The 18,871-nt window shown below is 35.5% G+C and overlaps 1 protein-coding gene across 5 annotated transcripts; it reads left to right on the top strand.

Annotated features, from left to right (window-relative positions):
- The first annotated feature begins 94 nt into the window (after positions 1–94).
- Positions 95–17,964, top strand: LOC119080396. 5 transcript variants are annotated; one of them, XM_037188715.1, is made up of 11 exons: positions 95–523; positions 6,193–6,248; positions 8,599–8,825; positions 9,705–9,951; positions 11,978–12,267; positions 12,865–14,279; positions 15,354–15,665; positions 15,747–15,981; positions 16,044–16,256; positions 16,490–16,690; positions 16,761–17,964. In XM_037188715.1, the coding sequence occupies exons 2-11, from the start codon at positions 6,200–6,202 to the stop codon at positions 16,971–16,973; spliced, it is 3,402 nt and encodes a 1,133-aa protein (XP_037044610.1). In that variant the 5' UTR covers positions 95–523; positions 6,193–6,199; the 3' UTR covers positions 16,974–17,964. The 5 variants fall into 5 exon arrangements, with proteins under 5 accessions (XP_037044610.1, XP_037044612.1, XP_037044611.1 ...); XM_037188717.1 differs by lacking the exon at positions 95–523 and adding an exon at positions 1,238–1,256; XM_037188716.1 differs by lacking the exon at positions 95–523 and adding an exon at positions 5,365–6,126.
- Positions 17,965–18,871: the final 907 nt, after the last annotated feature.

Raw genomic sequence — 18,871 nt, 5'->3', positions numbered from 1 at the left:
CCAGCATTACTCGAATGGAATCAGAAAAAAAAATTCTCTCATCTCACCATTCAATATTTCTTACTTTGGTTGGTGTACCTAAGATGCTGTCTCTGTAATTTAGTAACGATAATGCGTCGCTGAGACCTTTACATTGATTGTTGTATACGGAGTCGGTTAGTACTTTTGTGTGCATTTTGAAATCGAAGCGAATAAAAAAAAAATCAAAAGTTGATAGAGGATCACCCGTAGAGTAGTTTGTGTGTGAAAATCTATTCGGATGCTTAGCCGGACAAAATTGTGCTCGAATTAGATAATTATGTTACAAAGATCAATTTGTTGTTGTAAGTTTAAGATCAAAAGTGTTCGGTTCTAATTTTGGGATTAGGTGGAAAGCAGAAATAAAAACCAACAACAACACAACGACGATATGTGTTGCAAGAAATAATCATTTCTGCGAACACATAAAAGAATGTGACACACCACGTAAATATCAAAATCGTGATCTCGTATTCAGTTTCGGCGATTGTTGGACACAAACCAGGTGAATGAAAATGATTTGATTGTTAGAGATACAGGCAACGAAATGCTTTAGACTTTAAATTTTCAAAAGAATTTCAGTTTAAATACTTACATCAAAATCCCTTACGCACAAAATTGTCTTGTAAATGCTTTTCATGCACATCATGTGATATAATTGATCTCCTAGTTAACAGGTGATTACTATGAATGAATCGAAGTTTTTAAGTTTAAAAAAATTTAAATCAAAAAACCACTACTCGATCGAGACGATGCTTCGAAGATCAATCGATAACCGATGATGATGTAATCAAATTGGTTTTCTTAGGAGTTATATGCAAAACAATTTGCTATATCGGCAATAAATGAATTCAACATTTCGCATATCATGGGCAATTCGCACCGTTTTTGTTTGTAGTTTTTTTTTTGTTTGTTTGTTACGTATATACTAACACTCTTGTTTGTTCCATACATAAAAATGTTGAATTGTTGACAAAATAAATTCGTTGGCTGGTGTAGTTTTTCTGAGAAGAATTTCATCCGCATTGGGATTGTTGGATTTTGTACGATGTACGTTGTGAAAATAATTATGTTTTCTTTGTGAAACGTAAAGTTTACGACATAAAAGGTGTACATATACGTTGCACCTGCCTGCATCTTTTTTTTATACAAAGAAGTGTTTTGCAGTGTGGTATCTTAATCCGGATAAGACAGATGCCGTTAATTGATTTCACAGTGCAGACCAGGAAATGGGGCGGGTAATTTTACAGATATTTTCTTTTAACTGTAATTTTACATATTTAACTTTCACGGTACACTCTTCATTTCTACCATGATGTAAATTTACAATGTACGTAAAAGGTCCGCAGGTCATTAATTGACTTCGGTGATGTTTGCGATTATTTCAGAATCGCATTGCCGAGTTCGCTTAAACGTGTTACTGTCCAGAAAAGCACTACACACCACTTGAATGCGGCGCCATAAAATGTAAAAATTGTTTTAAAGGAACGACTTATTGGTTCAACACTCTCTCATCCATTTTCAACGTGTGATAATACAAAAACATCCAGTAAATTGTAAGGCTCGGAACGGGTTCGGGTTGACCTGATCAGTTCAGGTTATGACCCGAACCGGTTTTAGACCCGAACCGGAACTAAGATTTCGGGTTCAACCCGAACTTGACCCGAACCAGAATTTTCGATTTCGGGTTCAAACCGAACCCGACCCGAACCCGAAATTATTCAACCCGTACTTGACCCGAACCCGAATTTCCATTTCGGGTTTAACCCGAACCTGATCTGAACCCGAAATTTTCAAATAGATCAGGTCTGGTTCGGGTGACCCGAAAATTTTACGCTAAAAAATGCCAAAAATTTCGGGTTAACCCGAACCGGACCTGATTTATTTGAATATCTCGGGTTCAGGTCAGGTTCGGTTCAAACCCGAAATGGAAATTCGGGTTCGGGTCAAGTACGGGTTGAATAACTTCGGGTTCGGGTCGGGTTCGGTTTGAACCCGAAATCGAAAATTCTGGTTCGGGTCAAGTTCGGGTTGAACCCGAAGTCTTAGTTCCGGTTCGGGTCAAGATCAGGTTCGGGTTCCGGTCTGACCGAACCCGACCCGTTACGAGCCTTAGTAAATTGACAGTTAATCGAATTTCTTTGTAACCTTTCATCGACGGCCAGCATTTTTCTGTAGACTCACTATCGGGTTTCGAGTCTGTTATTTCATTTGATCTAAGTATTTTCAAGAAATTAATTTCAAATCTATTACTTCAATTTTTTGAACATGCTTTTTTCTATATAAGTCCATAATAATCAAAATTTGTCATTAACTATTTCTTTATTTAGAAAATTAATTACAAAGAAAACGGGTTGGTAAGGATTTTGGCATTTATTTCTAAATGATTTTCTAAAAAATACAAGATGATGACCATTGTTGAGACCACTTCTTTTATAATTTTCCATTACGACCTAAGGTTAAATGTAAGCTCAAGACGAAACATTTAATAAATAAATAAAAAAAGAGGCTGAGTAATTCTGACAACCGAATTTAATTTACTTAACCGGCTGCTCATAAACCTGAAACACCTGAAACCAAATACGAAATTCTCATTTTTCGACTGGCAAAAGGAAAAACTCAATCTCGTGCAAACCAAAATTACATTAGAGATAGAAAGATAATTTCTTTTCACAGTTCTTCAGGAGACATGCTCTTCATGTTCCTAAAATATGTCGTACTTGCTTCGTAGCATAGTTCAGAATAAAATTGAGTCTTGTCGCGTAAGAATTATCAATGGAATGTCTGCATCGCGTTTTCAGAATTTTCATTGCATTCTTCTGACTATGTGCTTTACAGCTCGCTCTTGCATTATTCTTCGTATGCTCAATTGTATGGCATGCAATTTTAATGTGTTGAATGCATTAAACCCGAGTGTAGTGTGACTTAACTTGTTCACATTATTTTTTGTTGAAAATTTATTTCAAAATTGTGGGTGTTTCTTTCGTACCATACAAAGTATGTAAAAATCAAATAACTCTCAATGTCGCTGTTATGTGTTTAATTTACGCCGCACCTAATGAATCTGATATCTGAACTGGTTGGAATGGATTCTTTATACGACGTTTGAAAACAAAAAAAAAAACGAATTTTGCAGAAGATCCAAAATTATTTCCTTCACACGAATTTTACCTGATTCGCCGATTTAGTGTCAATTATTCAAATGATAATTTTTCGTTAATTTTCATAGTCAGCGAATAAAATATCTCAAAATTTGACTCTCTAATGCTAAAGAAGTATTACAGAGTGGTCTACGAATAGTAATGTGTTTTTTATGTGGGCAAAACGAGAAATTTCGAAACTTGTATGCTTTTCAACAAAAAAAATAATAAATTATGCAGACTGCAGACCAGAAACCCGAGACTTATATTCCGGTTGTTTGAGATGTTGTTATTTATAATTTCATGAAGAAAGAAAATCTCATTAGAAATCGGATTGACAATGTTACGTATGGATTGGCAGAGTTGGATGATATAATAATCCATTTGCAATTAGACGACAATTGCGTGTCGTGCACCATTTCCATTCTCGTATAATTGAAGCACATAAAAATATTGATCGACTTAACCAGAATGGGTAGATGGCTTTAATGAACAAATTGAAAGAATGTTAAAATTGTGAAAACCCACGCTCCCAGCCATATCGTGTCAGTGACATACATCTTTTTTTTCGACAAAGAGATGAATTGTTTTGTGAATCGAATAAATGCAAATGTTGAACACGGTGATAGCTCTTCAGTTTGGTTATTTTCTTTTTACGTTCGGAACGATGCTAACATATTTAACAATAAATTGCGAGGGTGTATATCAGATTATAATGATGGCTATGTCATGTCATATAATATGCATAGGACTACAAAAAGTAAGCGCTGCACACTGTCTAATATACTGTCTTATTGAAGTTAAATGCATGTCCATTAGGGTGGGTCGATTTTCCCAATTTTAAAATCCACAACCAGTAGGGTGTGTGGCTTGAAAAGACGAATCGATCTGCATCATTAGTTTTTGATGTCCGATTACTTTTGAATATCCCATGAAAACTTTTACGAGTTCAGCGCCTTACTTTGTTTTGAGATTTTTTAAATTTTTTTTTTTCGTTGGATTCTCTTCAATTAAGTAAGTTGAAGATTTATAATGATAAAAAGAAACTAAGCGAAGCTTTTTGAAAAAAAATGTGTGAAATTGGCACACTTGTTCCACAATTTTCACATAAAAGTTCATAATTTCCACACAAAAAATCCATTTCGATTCATAGTTTCGGTTGTGTCACACCCTACTGGTTGTGGATTTTAAAATTGGGAAAATCGACCCACCCTAAGTCCATCTGTTGAAAATACTTTTGTTAAAAGGAATAACAGAAATGGCAATCATTCTCGCGATCAGGGCCGCACTGGCTACCAAAAGGCTCACCGAGCGATGTTTGTGGCAGATAATCTCACCATGTGGCAGATAATTTGAAACTTTCATACAAAAAATTGAAAAAGCCCGGTATGGCCAGTTCGAGCCTTCTTGCAACATACTTGCCGACCGTTAACTTTGAAACTAAAATGTTTTGTATATGCAATAAAAAATGTCAAGGATTGAAGTAGGGCTGAAAATGTTGATTGCTTCGACGATTTCTCTGAAACCTTAATTATCCTGAACCTGGTTCTGTTTCAGGTTTTTTTAAGGTCAGTTTTAGGTCAACGTCTGATTCAAGAATACGATGGTATCTCAGTGCCCTATGACCCATAATATTTGGAGTAAAGAATCAATAATGACAATAAATAGGGAACGACCTATCCAATATAAATTTCAATGACCAAATTAGTATCGAATGGTTCAAGTTACAATTTTTTTAAATTGAAAGACAAAAAAATGTTGGATTGCTCGATAGTTTTACGGTTTTGAATATGGTGAAATTTGATACAACAACAGCATGAAATGTAATAGGAGTTCCTTATCAGAGTTAAATTTCAAATTAAAACAGCTGGTTGATCAACTAAATGTAGTGTATCATAGACTATGTTTGTAAACGTTTTTAACGTTACTTTATGCAATTCAGTGATGATATTCGTAAATTACGCCGCCTGTGTGCAATGTCGGACGAACGTAGTTTATCGCACTAGTGCGATAAAGTATTTGCAAAGGGTGCGATAAATGCCACGTGTTACTGAAGTCACACTAAGATTATCTTCGGTATTTATACGACTTTCTTCATTGCATAAAACGTTGTATGCAACACGAATCGTATGCTGGTATACTTCCATACGATTCTTGTTACTATAATAACTATTAACGAACGATTTTGTGTTCAGTTGTTATCGCCGGCAATGATAAGTTCCTATTAACTTTTTAATTGCTTCTTTACACTCTCTCTGTGCTCTATGTTATGATAGTTCAAGCAAAGTACAATGACAACGTTGTTTAATTAGGAAAATTTAGCTCCGTTCCATTTTGATAGTGCTATCACATCAAACTAAAATCCGAAACTGTTATGTGTGTAATGTTTGTCATAGGGCAATATTTGATAAAATTCATGTATTTTCAAATGGCGTACAGCGAACACGGAGCCCAATTTTGATTGCATGGATGAGTCATACAAGAACAATGAGCATCGATACACAGGAAAAAATACACTCACATTACAATCTATACTCGCAACCATGTGAAAATAAACAATTTTTTTGCTAGAGAAAATATTTGAAAATTGATAAAAACAATAACACAGCTCTAGGTACTATAAACGTTCGCGGCACATATACGCGAAGTTTTAGTGATTTTCTTTTTTCAACTTTGTCAGATGTGTAATTCTTCAATTAAAATCAAACATTAAATAAAACGGTTGATTAAATTACATTAGCTTCGTTCGTCTCGTATATTTATTTAATTGTTCTGCTTAATTTACTGCTTAGCTTAGCTTGTCTCTTTTGCTCTTTATGATTGCACTTCAATGATACAACAGTGTGCATGATTCACTGGTTATTGAGAAGAATGGACAATGCATCGAATTTTTGGATAAAAAACTTTTTTAATTAAACAACTCCTCATTCATGCACACAAAAGTAACAAAAGTTACAATTAAAACGTAGTACGAACGTTGCTACAACAATCAATCTTCTTTAACTAAAAAAAATTATCTTTTTGTGTTTATTAGGTAAAATATGTCGGTTATAATGAGACACCCACATCAGGCGTGCAGGGAATCGCCAAGTAAGTTACATTTTCATTTCAATTTGTTTCTTCGTTTTTTTTAAATAATATTTGAGCAAAGTTTTTGTTGCCAAACAACAAACACAAACTTGTAACGTAATATATCGCATCATTTTCATCAATATTATATTGACCTACTGACTAACCAAACACCTGTACGATAGTAACGACACATTATTATGTACTTATACTACAACGTATGTGAAGAGAGGTTTTACATATTTTATTTCAAAACAGAGTTATTTGCGCCACATTTAGTGAATGGGGACGAATTTACCTTTCAGGTCCCTCTTTTTACTCAAATAAACTAAAAATTGTTTGAACAGATGGATGATTTGAATTTCTTTCGATCTTTTGACAAGCATGGCGCTAGTATAATGTTGGTATAGTGGATTCGCGAGCAAAAACGACAGCACAGCAACTACATTAACTCGAAAGTTGCATTTAAAATGCTCTACAACGGAAATTGAATAGTTGAAAGTTGGAAGGTTCCACTCAGGAATATTCGTTTTTCAACTCTTAATTTCTAAAAAGCATTCATCATTCGGTAGCATAAATAACTAGTTCATTTACTATAATTTGCTACATTTGTTATGCGACTTATTTTACGTTCCCTAACGAGGGTAGCCCTATTCTATGTCTCTATCTCAGTCATTACACAAATCACTTACCTAATACAATTTAATTTTATTTTTTATGTGTGAAGGCCTAGATAGACCCAGTGTTAGTATAGATTACAGCAGTAATTGTGTCAACTGAGTATAACGTAACGGGTATAACGTTACCCGAGCCAAAGACGAGGTTCCCTAATCACACCTATGTTGTAGCTGTTTCTGTATTGTACTGTAACTGGACAGGCTACCTTGGTCTTAGGAGTGACTAAATTTTTCTTGTGGCACCGGTCTGTATATTGATAGAGTAAATCCGGAACTGCAACAGATTTTTAAGATTACATAAAAACATAGCGAAATGTCCATAAGTCTATTGGTGCCTCCTATCATGTTGGAACAACAATAGTTATTTTCCATGTATTTTATAAACTACATAGGAAATAAGCGACGTAATCGCGATATTTCAACACTATAGTTTGGAAATAGTTATTTATGACATCGAGTGCGAAGTACTTTATTAGGCTCTAGGCTCTAACAAAGTTCTTCACACCGAGATTCATAAAACGTTTTATGCCACGCATATAAAGTTTGCAAATGTTTGCAATCAAAACTTGGCTCTAAAAACCAGGGACTATTTTGGGGAAAATTATTGGAAAAATAAGAAAAATAGAGAAAATCGGGAAAATTAAGGAAAACAGGGAAAAAAATGGAGAAAATTGGGAAAAGATTGAGGAAAATTTTCCCTGTTTTCCTTATTTTTCCTATTTTCCATATTTTCCCAATTTTCTTTAATTTTCAAAATTTTCTTTTTTTTCCAAATTAGTTTCTGACCTTAAGTCGAACAGTGTATCAAATAAACAATTCTATGTAAAAAAACTACTTTGTAAGACATTGGGCGTAGGGTAATCTGGCACGTCATACTTGATGGTGTGCCCATACTACTATCATGTGTGACAGATTCCCCGATGCCGGTTAATTGTTCCATCAATTTTTATGATTTTAACGAAAAGTAAGGTTGATTTTATTCAATGTGTTGTCATGGTCACATTCTCTGTTGTTTTTGATTTGAATTCGACTATAAATTTTCATCTCGAAAACCGTTTAACTCATCACCAGTAGTTGCAATGAAAGTGTACAGTAGTTTAAAACTGCACAATTTTTGAAAGCGACCACTGTATTTCTTTGTCGTTTTTACGATATCCAAAATACAACAAAACAAAAGATTTTCGATGGGGTGAAGAACCTAACAGTTTTCGTAAGGAAAATCAAAATTAAGTTGACAAAAAATGCAACAGTGAAGTTGACCATGACATCAAATCAAATTGTTGACAACCAAAAATCACAAAAAATCATTAAAACGGAAAATTCCTTCAACCTTTACTTTTCGAAAAAGTATAAAGATTGATGGACCACTCAGCTATCAGTTTCGTTCGAAAATGGAGGAAATCGTGGTTTGCTTTTATCGAACGTGTATAAGTGTTTGCTACTTGTCAAGCCAACTAGCATAGAGTCAGAACGGGCATTTTCAGCTTGTGGCTACTTGTGTAGTAGAATTATTTTAGGTGAGAAGGCAATATTTGGAAAAAAATAAAGGAAAATAGGAAAAATTTGGAAAATTAAGAAAAATAGGAAAAATTGGGAAAAATATAAAAATAGGGAAAATTTTCCTCAAAATAGTCCCTGCTAAAAACTCAGCTTCGTCGCTTTCGAGATTCATCATTTTAAATCCATTTTTTCAGCTACCCTGCCGTCACAAACAGCAAAAATGATGCCGTGTTCCTGTTGTCCGTATGGCTATCACATTGATTTGGATTTTTTACGCTACTGCGAAACGCTTGCCAATGTTGTACCGTCTGACGGTGAATTAAAACGACGCGATCGACGTCGACAACGAAAATCGATGGAAGTGATGCTAGGTTTCGAGCAAATAATTCAATTGCAGCAAATTACACCTGTAATCGAAGAGGTAACTGTTCCAAACGGTATACGATGAGTACATGTCGTGTGAGGGAATATAGTAAACAAATTTCGAATGTCTCCTCTTCTCACACGTCTGATGTGGAAAGATATTTATGTGACAAGTGCATATTGACTTCTCTTAAAGTGATGGGGCGTGTTATTTTTAGATAAAAATTTTATTTTACTTTTTTAAAGTGTACGGAAATAATCTCATGTTTTATCCCATGTGTGATACGAGGTTTTTTTTCGGCTGCTGTGGTTTTGAATACATGGATGTTTCGTTGTATTATTATAACGATAAAATTAATACGAAGTGACAAAATGTTGCTCTATTTACTTGATTTTATAGGACTGTGTAGCTAAATGAATTATATTTTTACTCGCGGATCTTTTCATTGTCGCTGTCGATGATGTCTCTAGATTAAATCTAGAAATAATTTTGAGTCTTTCACGTAGAGAAATTTGATGTATTACGTCAGTGCTTGCTAAAACGTGACAATAAGCACGGCAGAGTAAAACCAGGCAGGAGCCGTTCATTCTTTGAATGTCAAATAAGAGACCTAATGCACTGTATGAAAATGATCTCAAATGAACACTGACAAATGTTGAATTATATAGTTTTATTCGCAAAATATGAGGCTACTAGATAATTCAGATCCCTAGTCAAATCAAGTGCTCCTGTCTGGTTTTACTTGCCCTAAGATATTTCTATTTACTTTCTTTGAAGATTTCACCTATTCCAAACTCATCATAAAAGCAACCAAATAACCCGGTCCTTTCAATTTACCTAGGAAAGACACTTTCTCAAAATAACCATCCTAGACGATAAAATAAGTCAGCAGAATTATTTCACACCCCTTTAACTCTTTCCATTTTCTGCCGACAGACCACTCCTGATTTCGAAACATCATCGCCGAATTGGAGTCAATTGTCGAATGGCTATAAAGAAACCCAAAATAACACACGAGCAAGGTCGGAATTCGTTCGAGATGCATTGGAAGATGTTTGTGATGACTTTGAGCGCACATTGGAGCGAACAAAGTCAAAACGAAGGGGTCAACGAAGTTATAGCGACAATTACGATTTTGGTGATCGATTTGATGAGATTGATATGACGATGTACGATAATGTTGGTAAGTAGGATTTAGTTAAAATTAGAAAATTTAATAAAACTGTCCGGTGGGCGGGGCAGGTCTGGAAAAACCTTTAAAGTCCCGAATATTTAATGAAACTATTCTGTCTAGTCCTTAAACCACCTATCACCATTTGGGTGTGTGAAAGTGTCTGAAAAAATATCTTTCAAAATCGCGTCAGCCTAACGGTGTATAGTAAAAAGCAAATGCACCACTGCAAGACGAATCTTAACGAAATGAGATTCCTCCTCAATTTTGGTTCGTATAATTCGAATAAATTTTGAACTTGAAGTTGATATCGACCGTATCAACAAAGTACATTATCAGCATTGTTATCACAATAAAACTTCTTATCGCCTGCACCTATTAGAAACTAGTATTTACATTCAAACGTCCCGATATACATGCGTTTAATCTACGCGAAAATGTGTTATAATAAGCGTGAATACAAGTGAATATAGGAGAATTTGGTATACTAACACCCACTCACTCTGCGGTTTGAGAAAGAAATACATTTTCGATATCTATTAATTTGCATTAATCTTTCACCGCATACACAATCGTGGATATTCTGTAAACAACCCTTCGTAAAAGGCTGTTATTGCTAACTTAGTGCAACGAGTTTATTATTGGTATAGCATCATGGACTTGGTCTTAACCAAGTACTTGAATTTCGGTGAGAAAATTTGAACGAACGATACTATGCGATGATTGTGAAGTGCTTTAGTTTTGTAAACCAGTAGCTACACTTTTATGACTAATTCAGTTCGAAAACTTTGCAGAAATATTGTTTATGCTTATTTGTAGCAGTCAATGGAACAAGTGTTTGTGGAAGCTTTAGAATGTGTTTAATTAATGGTTTGGTAGGGTGGCTCTAATAACGTTAGTTTGAATTTTTGGGTCTTGTAAAAAGGACCAAATGATTCAGTATTGTTATACCTTTTACGTGTTACAGCATTTAAATTGAATAACCACGTAAAGCACAGTACTAACGTAGCTCCTTTTTATTTTGACGAGTGGGGACGTTACAGCCCGACCTAAAGGGTATTGTTACTATACTCTTTCACGTACACCGCAAATCGTTCGTCTATATAATAAAATCGAAAGGTCGTTACACTTAGGTTCACCTAGCATCACTTGGTTATTAAATGTGCAGTAACTCGGTGAACTGAAGATTCGTGGTGTGACGAGATAGATATTATTTTGGATGTTTCGATGTTTCACTTGTTCTTCATTATCTTGTTTCGTTATAAAATGCAGTCTACATTCGGATAATTAGAATTGGTATAATTCTTATCTTTTATGAATCCAATCAAAGGTTAAGGTTAACTATAGAATGGTCAAAGCTAGATAATAATATGAAGTCATTGTGTAACGACCAACTCTTCAATCACGAAAAAACACCAAAATTCCACAAAAGATGCTGAGTGAAATAAGTTGACGATTAACAACAGAAAACAAATCAACATTTCGGATGTCTTACGTTAGAGCAGTAAATTGCATGAGTAGCGTTGTTATATGAATAGGAACTAACCCAGAAGTGTATTTATATTCTGAGACATAGGTCATACACCTTATCTTATTTTTGTTTATTTTCATGCCGTGTTATACGACACACAAATAAATTTCAAAGATTAAAATGTAAAGCCGCTTCGTGAGCCAAAAAGATAAAAAAGAAATATTAGTTTCAAGCGCAGATGAACGAGGAACGGTTTCGTTTCTGATTTTAATTTTTTTTACGAAATTTTTTTATTTTATTTTGCGAGTTTTTCATTTTCTGTTTGTTCAATATTCTTTCTATAATTTAATCGCTTAAATCGAAAATAAAAATAAAACCTTTAATGAAATATGACCGGAGACATTCGATCCTCCTCTCAAAAGAATAAAACGACTACGAACAACATTAATTTGTTGTACAAAAGGATAAAAAGTTCATTGAAAATCGGTTGGGTTCTATTTCGTTTATTCAACCAAGCAAGAGTATAAGACCAAAAAGACTAATTCAATTAATGTTGATTTATACTAGACGCCTGTATTACATCCAACAAACATTACAACCATAATGGTGCTTATGAGAAACACACAAAGCCAGTGTCGCCAGTATATCAAAAACCTAATAGAGATTTCAAAACGCTGGTCGAGCTATCACCAACCCATTCTATACCGTCAAATAGAGAAACGGATCGTGAAAGCATAGCGAGTAATGGATCTGAAGTCAGCACCGGTGCTCTACAAAATATTCGCGAACAAATGGCATTGAGTTTGAAGAGAATGCGAGATCTCGAAGAACAGGTGAAAATTGTGCCAGTTCTACAGGTAAGCATAAAATGTTAGCATGTTAGTTGGAATACCTATAAAACGACGTTAATCTTTTATCGACAATGACAACTAAAATAAATGGCAACTTTTGACTAGTCTGCTTATATAGCAAAGTACATGCTAAAACAAATGAAGTGAAAGATTTTATTTCAATCCGCTGATAACACTTAGAACAAACGAAGCGTAAGATTCAATATGCTCGCCGTGTGTGATATCGTTATTTATGAAAAATCGATGCAAAGTACTTTATTAGGCTCTAGATGTGTAATTATGACAAGAGGCCCGGGCTGTGTATCATAATACACATAATGAGCCTAATAATAGTACATTACGTCCTTGTTTGGAGATTTTTATTTTGACGAGAGGAAGGTTTGTAGCCAGAGCCGAAGGATGAGAAAATCATTTTCATTTTCGCAGGGTGCTGCAAGTAAAGTACTTTGCATCGAGATTGCATAGAACGTTTTATGCCACAGAGAGGCATCTAAAATTGTAAATTTTGCATATTATGATACTGAGTGGCATGAAGTTATGATTAAAGTTAAAATGATGAGATGAGATGACTTCATGTACTTCTTCTTTGGCTTTTCTTTGCAGCAACAACTTCTTACAATTAAAAAGGAAAAAGAGCAACTGGAACAGAGGGTTAAAGAAGAAGAGATACGTCGAGCCAACACCGTTTCGCCACCTAAAAACACTACAACGCCACTAACGAAACCATTCCATTCACAACGTCACAGTCCCATTTCATTAGACAGTCTTAACGTTAAGCTTCAACCACCATATGCAACAACATCTCAACCAACAACAGGCAAATCATCCCCACCTCAAACCACTGAATCGTCTCCTGTGCCACCCATTCAAAAACGCGATGCGTCACAAATGACAACGATGTCTTTAACTAGAGAAGTTGGAATCACCACCAATCAAATAAAGACTCGGACAACTGCTGTTAACACCGACCAAAAAAGTTACACAAAACAGGAACTACAAGCGGCCATCGACCTAACAATCGAACGGCAACAACTCGAACAATTCCATGCTCAACAAAAGAAATTAATTTCTGTCGGAACTCAAATGCAACCTGTAGCCATTCCGCAAAAACAATTAGCTTCCGTCGGCCAACAGACCCAAAACGAATCTCAAACCATTTCCACTCAAACTCGCACAAATCAAAAATCAGTCGAAATTGCTTGCCATCCACAGACCCGCTCGATTGGTATATCTGATCACAGTACGGTGGAGGAGTTGTGTCCCACATGTTCGATCGAAAAACGAACAATTGGGTGTGGTCCTGATGAGGAACCGTCAATGATTTCTTTGAAATTGATGGACATGGCTCCACCAAAACGAAGTTTAACATTCAGTCTTGGCGATGGTGAAAAATTGAATATTTCACGTAAGTCAGTCGGCACCCAATATTCGTGTATTGGCCCAACGAAAATCGATTCTTCTACACAACATTTTGCACCACTAATGCGAGACAAACATTGTCAACAATCTGGTCCAACTACATGTAACCAAATGAACGATACTAACGGTTTGATCCAAATTAAAAGTCAAAGTTGTGCCACTGATCCAATTCACCAAATTAAAAAGTTTAATGCCGAATCCAACACCGAACCGCAGAAACTGGATAATGTTTCTACGAATACCGATCCACCACCGATGCGCCTAGATCACAGCACGAATACAATAAAAACTCCATCGAAAGATGCAGCATGTGGAGGAACAGTGAAGCCACACATTTCAATTTCCTGTGCCGATAACTATTGTGATACGTGCAAGGATTCAATAATGAATTTGGCTAAAGGTTTCGTTAAACATACAAATGGTGTTAGTGTTCCATCTGCCGTTCTACCGACCACGGAAGCATCTCGAATACCACGACCGATGGCTTTGATGAGTCCACGAACGGAACGAAAGTTTGTTAGACAAAATACCTACACAGTGCCGAGCACCGAAGGGTCACCAATCGAACAGCAAATGTGTCCAGCTGAAATGTTTTTGCGGTAAGTACCTAGATGTAAGACATATGCGCATGGGTCAGAAATCTATCATAGCCTGCGAGTAGTAGAACACTTAGCATTTCAGGGGAACATTTTCAATGACAGAACACTCAGAACACACCTGATTCATTTCCACAAAGTGAGTTTCTGTTAGTTAAAATCAGAGCGCCTTTGTATTTTCAATTTTCGTATGGGAGAACATAACATAACACTAGCGACTTACCCAGAGAACACTTGTGAGATTTTTGACCCATGCAGAAATACTGCTCTCAATCTTAGTCAGAAAATCTAACATATTCCATTTGCATTAGTATCAGTAGGATTGGTAGGGTAATGGGGCGATGTGCAATGTGCATTGTCATAGATAGAAAGGGACGTTAACGTATGAGAAATTTAATATGGGAAAATTGACGGGTTCAACATAGAAATAGAGGAGCTAAAGGTGAAAAGATGACTCACAGATTTAGTCATTCTCTCTGTTTCCACTATTATTTGCAACCGCAGTAGAAGTACTGAATGTGTACATTACGTACACGTACCATTATGTAACTGTATAAACTCCATAGAAACATTTATATGCACAACAAACATATATCCTCGCTATATAAACGCGTGAATTCATTTTTTTATAAATTTGCCTCTAAAATATTCTATCGCATTTCCACGGATTTTCATTCATTTACCGCGCCAGTGCGCATGTTCCGTTGATGAATTTTATTTTGCATGACGCATTTTCTTCTGTCATTCTGTCCACCTACACCAGTTCGCCAAGGTAAAATTGATTGGTGGAAAAATATAAACAAAGGACACATCATACCGTCGCCAAAGTACAATTATTAATTCCCCCTTCAATCACACTCTGTGATCAATTGAAATAAGAACGAAATCTGTTTGGCTAGATTCGAAGCCGTTTTACTTTTAGAAAAGTTATGTATATTCCCTCCATACCCCATTCATCATCTAAATGCACAGAGATATCATCCCGATCAGGTTGTATAAAATTTATTAAATTAAATATTTGAAAATCATTATAATCAAACGTCGACTAACACCGAATTCTTTGTGATTTTTATCTAGACTTTCTGCATTGGATTCATCCTCCACAAACAAATCAAAATCAGAGCAACTACACAATGAACAGGCAGTGAAAAACGATGAGACCAATCTGCCAACAACATTAACAGAACTGCCTGGATTAAGCCAGGCTCAACTGAATCGTGTCTCAGTTGAAGGGCAAACTAATTCTGAGAATGTAGTGGCTTTATCGGAGAACTCTACATTGACTGCATCTGAATTTTTGGAGTTAGGTTGTAATGATGAAGGGTTGATTGTGGTTCAGACTGATGTCACGACGAAAGAAGAAAATACGACAGAAGTCGCACGTACCAAGTAAGTCAATATATTAATGTGGAAGTCAATGGCCATTTGAAATGAAGAAAACATTGGACTAATTGTGGTCTTCTTTCACAGAGCTGTCCCGAACAAAGAAGTGCTGGCTGCTCTAAAAGTAATTAACGATTCACTCCAGAAAACGAATAACTACGAAACGAATCTGAAAAATGCCAATCGAATCGTTCAGCGCGAATGGTTTCGGTTGTCCAGTACTGACACTGCTAACCCATTGGATGTAGAAGACTATCTGGACTGTTTCGAAGAATTTTCCACCAATTTACTGAAGTACATGGTTAATTTAGCCGATACGAATGTAATGAATAATTGAAATCCATTCGAGAAACATTGCGTTTTAATCGATAATTCTTTTTGCAGGGAAACACGGCCATGCACTATTCCGTTTCACATGCCAACTTCGACATTGTATCCATATTGTTGGATTCTAAGGTTTGCAATGTAAACCAAACGAATAACGCTGGATACACGTGCGTGATGTTGGTGTCGCTTGCCAAATTGAAACTTTCAGCACATCATACGGTCGTTAAACGATTGTTTCAGATGTCTGATGTGAATATCAGAGCGAAAAAGGTTAGTATTGTAGACGTAAGTGAACAGACGATGCAAGAATCCTCGTCAACTGGAAGCATCTCTGAGTTAAAGAAGAGCTAATAATAATTTTCCTCATCTCACTTCCTAGAAGATTAATATCAGAAGCAAATCCACCAGAAATTCACTTCAGCCTCTCTCTAGCATTATCACAAGGTTCTTCTAAGAAGAATTACCAACTCTGCTAACAGTTTCCTTATCTTCTTTCCATTCAGCATAACCAGACCGCTCTAATGTTAGCCGTTTCGCACGGCAACCTTGACATGGTTCAAATGTTACTGGATGCCGGTGCCGACATTAACATACAAGATGAAGATGGTAGTACAGCTTTAATGTGTGCAGCCGAACACGGTCGCATAGACATCGTCAAACTTTTACTTGCTCAATCAGAATGTGATAGTTGTATAACAGATATTGTAAGTGGAAGCGGAAAGAGAAAGAAAATGGAAAGGCAGTCTAACCTTTCAATTTTTTATTTATCTATAGGACGGCAGTACTGCCTTGAAAATCTCATTAGATGCCGGTCACCGGGATATCGGCGTTTTGTTGTATGCTCACGAGCACATAACTCGCGGTAAAACGTCGCCATACACATCGTTGCGGCGAAAGAAGAAACAATCTGCATTAAGTCGACCGACATCGGTTTCGACGCCAGCCTCACCGGCACCGTCAACAAAGTTTCATCATCACAACAAATGATGTGAAGGACGCGTGGAAACATCGTTGGTGCATATATGAGGAGATGCAGAATTGAACGTGTTGTTGTTAACAAATTATCATAATCATAATAGTCAAGTACTTATCGTAATATTACTTGCATGTGTCATAAATACAAACAAAAATTCATATCAATGTGTCGTTATACCGTTAGATGGATACAAGTAGAGCATTCCAAAAAGGTTAGAAAAAAATTGGTTTGAAAAATTGAAAATTTTAAAACACAAATTATAATGTTAATTCGAGAACGAAGATTCATGAACGTATAGGACAGGACGCCCAATTTTAACAAAAAAATATTTACAAAAACGAATAGCGAGTGCATTCAAAATTCAAATTGTCTGTTGTGTTGATTTAACCTGGTACGGACGGTAAAAACTGGTGGAATAAACGCCAAACTTTGATTAATGCTAACAAAAAAAACATGTTCAAAAAAAATGAAGTAAAAGATTTCAAATGGAAATACTTAGATCAAGTGAGCTATAGGCTCTATAGCAAAACGGCTTGCCGTCTGTGAAAGGTTAAAGAGAAAAGTATGTTATTCTTCGGTATCCACTACACAAATCATGTCGATTGTGAATTTCTAACAAAACAAAAAACTTTAACGAATTAATTAACGAATCCCCAATTCCTGGTAAATAAAACATGGTAGAATATGTATCAATGCGCTGCTGTCTCGTTTAATTAGTAGTTATTAAACCCCCCGAAATATTTTAACAAGATGATGGAAGAATATTTTTATTCGATCGAAGTATAATAATTATGGACTAACAATTGAGTTTACATATTTTCTATTTAACATACTTGTGCCTTTTCACACCTTTATAATGTATATTTACAGTCTGTAGTGTTAATATAATATTACTCGTCTACATTATACACTCTTGTGACATAATAGAGAATTCTTGAAGAAGAAGAAAATAATTGAAAAAAAAATTGAAAATTGAAAGTAAATAAATTTTAACGAAATAATCAAAACAGGAAGTCGTTTCATTGCTGCAATCATTGACAGGGCCTGTAAGAATGAGCCACGAAAACCACCTTTAAGTAATTTATTGTAATTTCTTCAATTTAAGTGTACTGGAGAATTTCCAGTGGAGTTGAACATGAAAGGTATTTTATTTGTATGTGGTGCTCCTCTTTTATCAAAAAGAATGTTTCGTATTCAAAGATTTTTCTTATATCAAAGCTATATTTGTATGACTTAAGGAGACCTTCACTAGCATAGTTAAAACAAGCAAAGAGTTAAATTTTCGTATTGCTTCTCTTAGCGCTACAACTTTATAATAGTAGATTACAGAAGAGCCTATGAAAATGAGTAATACATGTGTGCGATATTTGAGGCGTGTGAACCGAAGGCGAACCGCCTAATTTAACACACATGTATTACTCATTCATATAGGCTCTTCTGTACTATGCTTTAATGTGTAGGCATCCTGTGCGTTGTATTTACATTGTCTAAGATGAAAACTACAAAACACTTTTGCATAAAAACAGCATTTCGGATCGGATTCCACTTCGTCATATTTTCGATTTAAGCTTTTTCCATTTTCACGAGCTTTCAATCACAAAAATCACAATTTCAGATGAATATTTTCAGATATTTTCGACATATCTGCGATTCTTAGCACTTTTTTGCAAATATTCTTCTACAGTGTAGAATCTACACTGTTCACTCAAATTTTGTCCTATTCCCCAGAATCGTAGAGACTTTTCCTAAGAAACCCCACTTTTAGCGTTTTCTAGAACTTATCGAGCTATCGCATCTTAAAATCGGTAAAAATTTAGATGTTTTGAAAAAAAAAAGGAAACTTGTCGATTTTAGGAGATATCGTAGGAAATTTTCCATCCTAACTTCCTACACCTGACTTCATTCCCTC

The sequence above is a fragment of the Bradysia coprophila genome, unplaced genomic scaffold, assembly GCF_014529535.1.
Source record: "Bradysia coprophila strain Holo2 unplaced genomic scaffold, BU_Bcop_v1 contig_350, whole genome shotgun sequence".
Lineage (NCBI taxonomy): Eukaryota > Metazoa > Arthropoda > Insecta > Diptera > Sciaridae > Bradysia > Bradysia coprophila.
This window is presented reverse-complemented; position numbering and strand designations above follow the sequence as displayed.

Excerpts from the sequence above, each read along its gene's own strand:
- LOC119080396 (XM_037188715.1), top strand. The coding sequence starts at position 6,200 with ATGTCGGTTATAATGAGACACCCACATCAGGCGTGCAGGGAATCGCCA. Across the intron at positions 15,666-15,746 it reads ACAGAAGTCGCACGTACCAA|AGCTGTCCCGAACAAAGAAG; the intron begins GTAAGTCAATAT and ends CTTCTTTCACAG. Across the intron at positions 16,257-16,489 it reads TGAATATCAGAGCGAAAAAG|CATAACCAGACCGCTCTAAT; the intron begins GTTAGTATTGTA and ends CTTTCCATTCAG.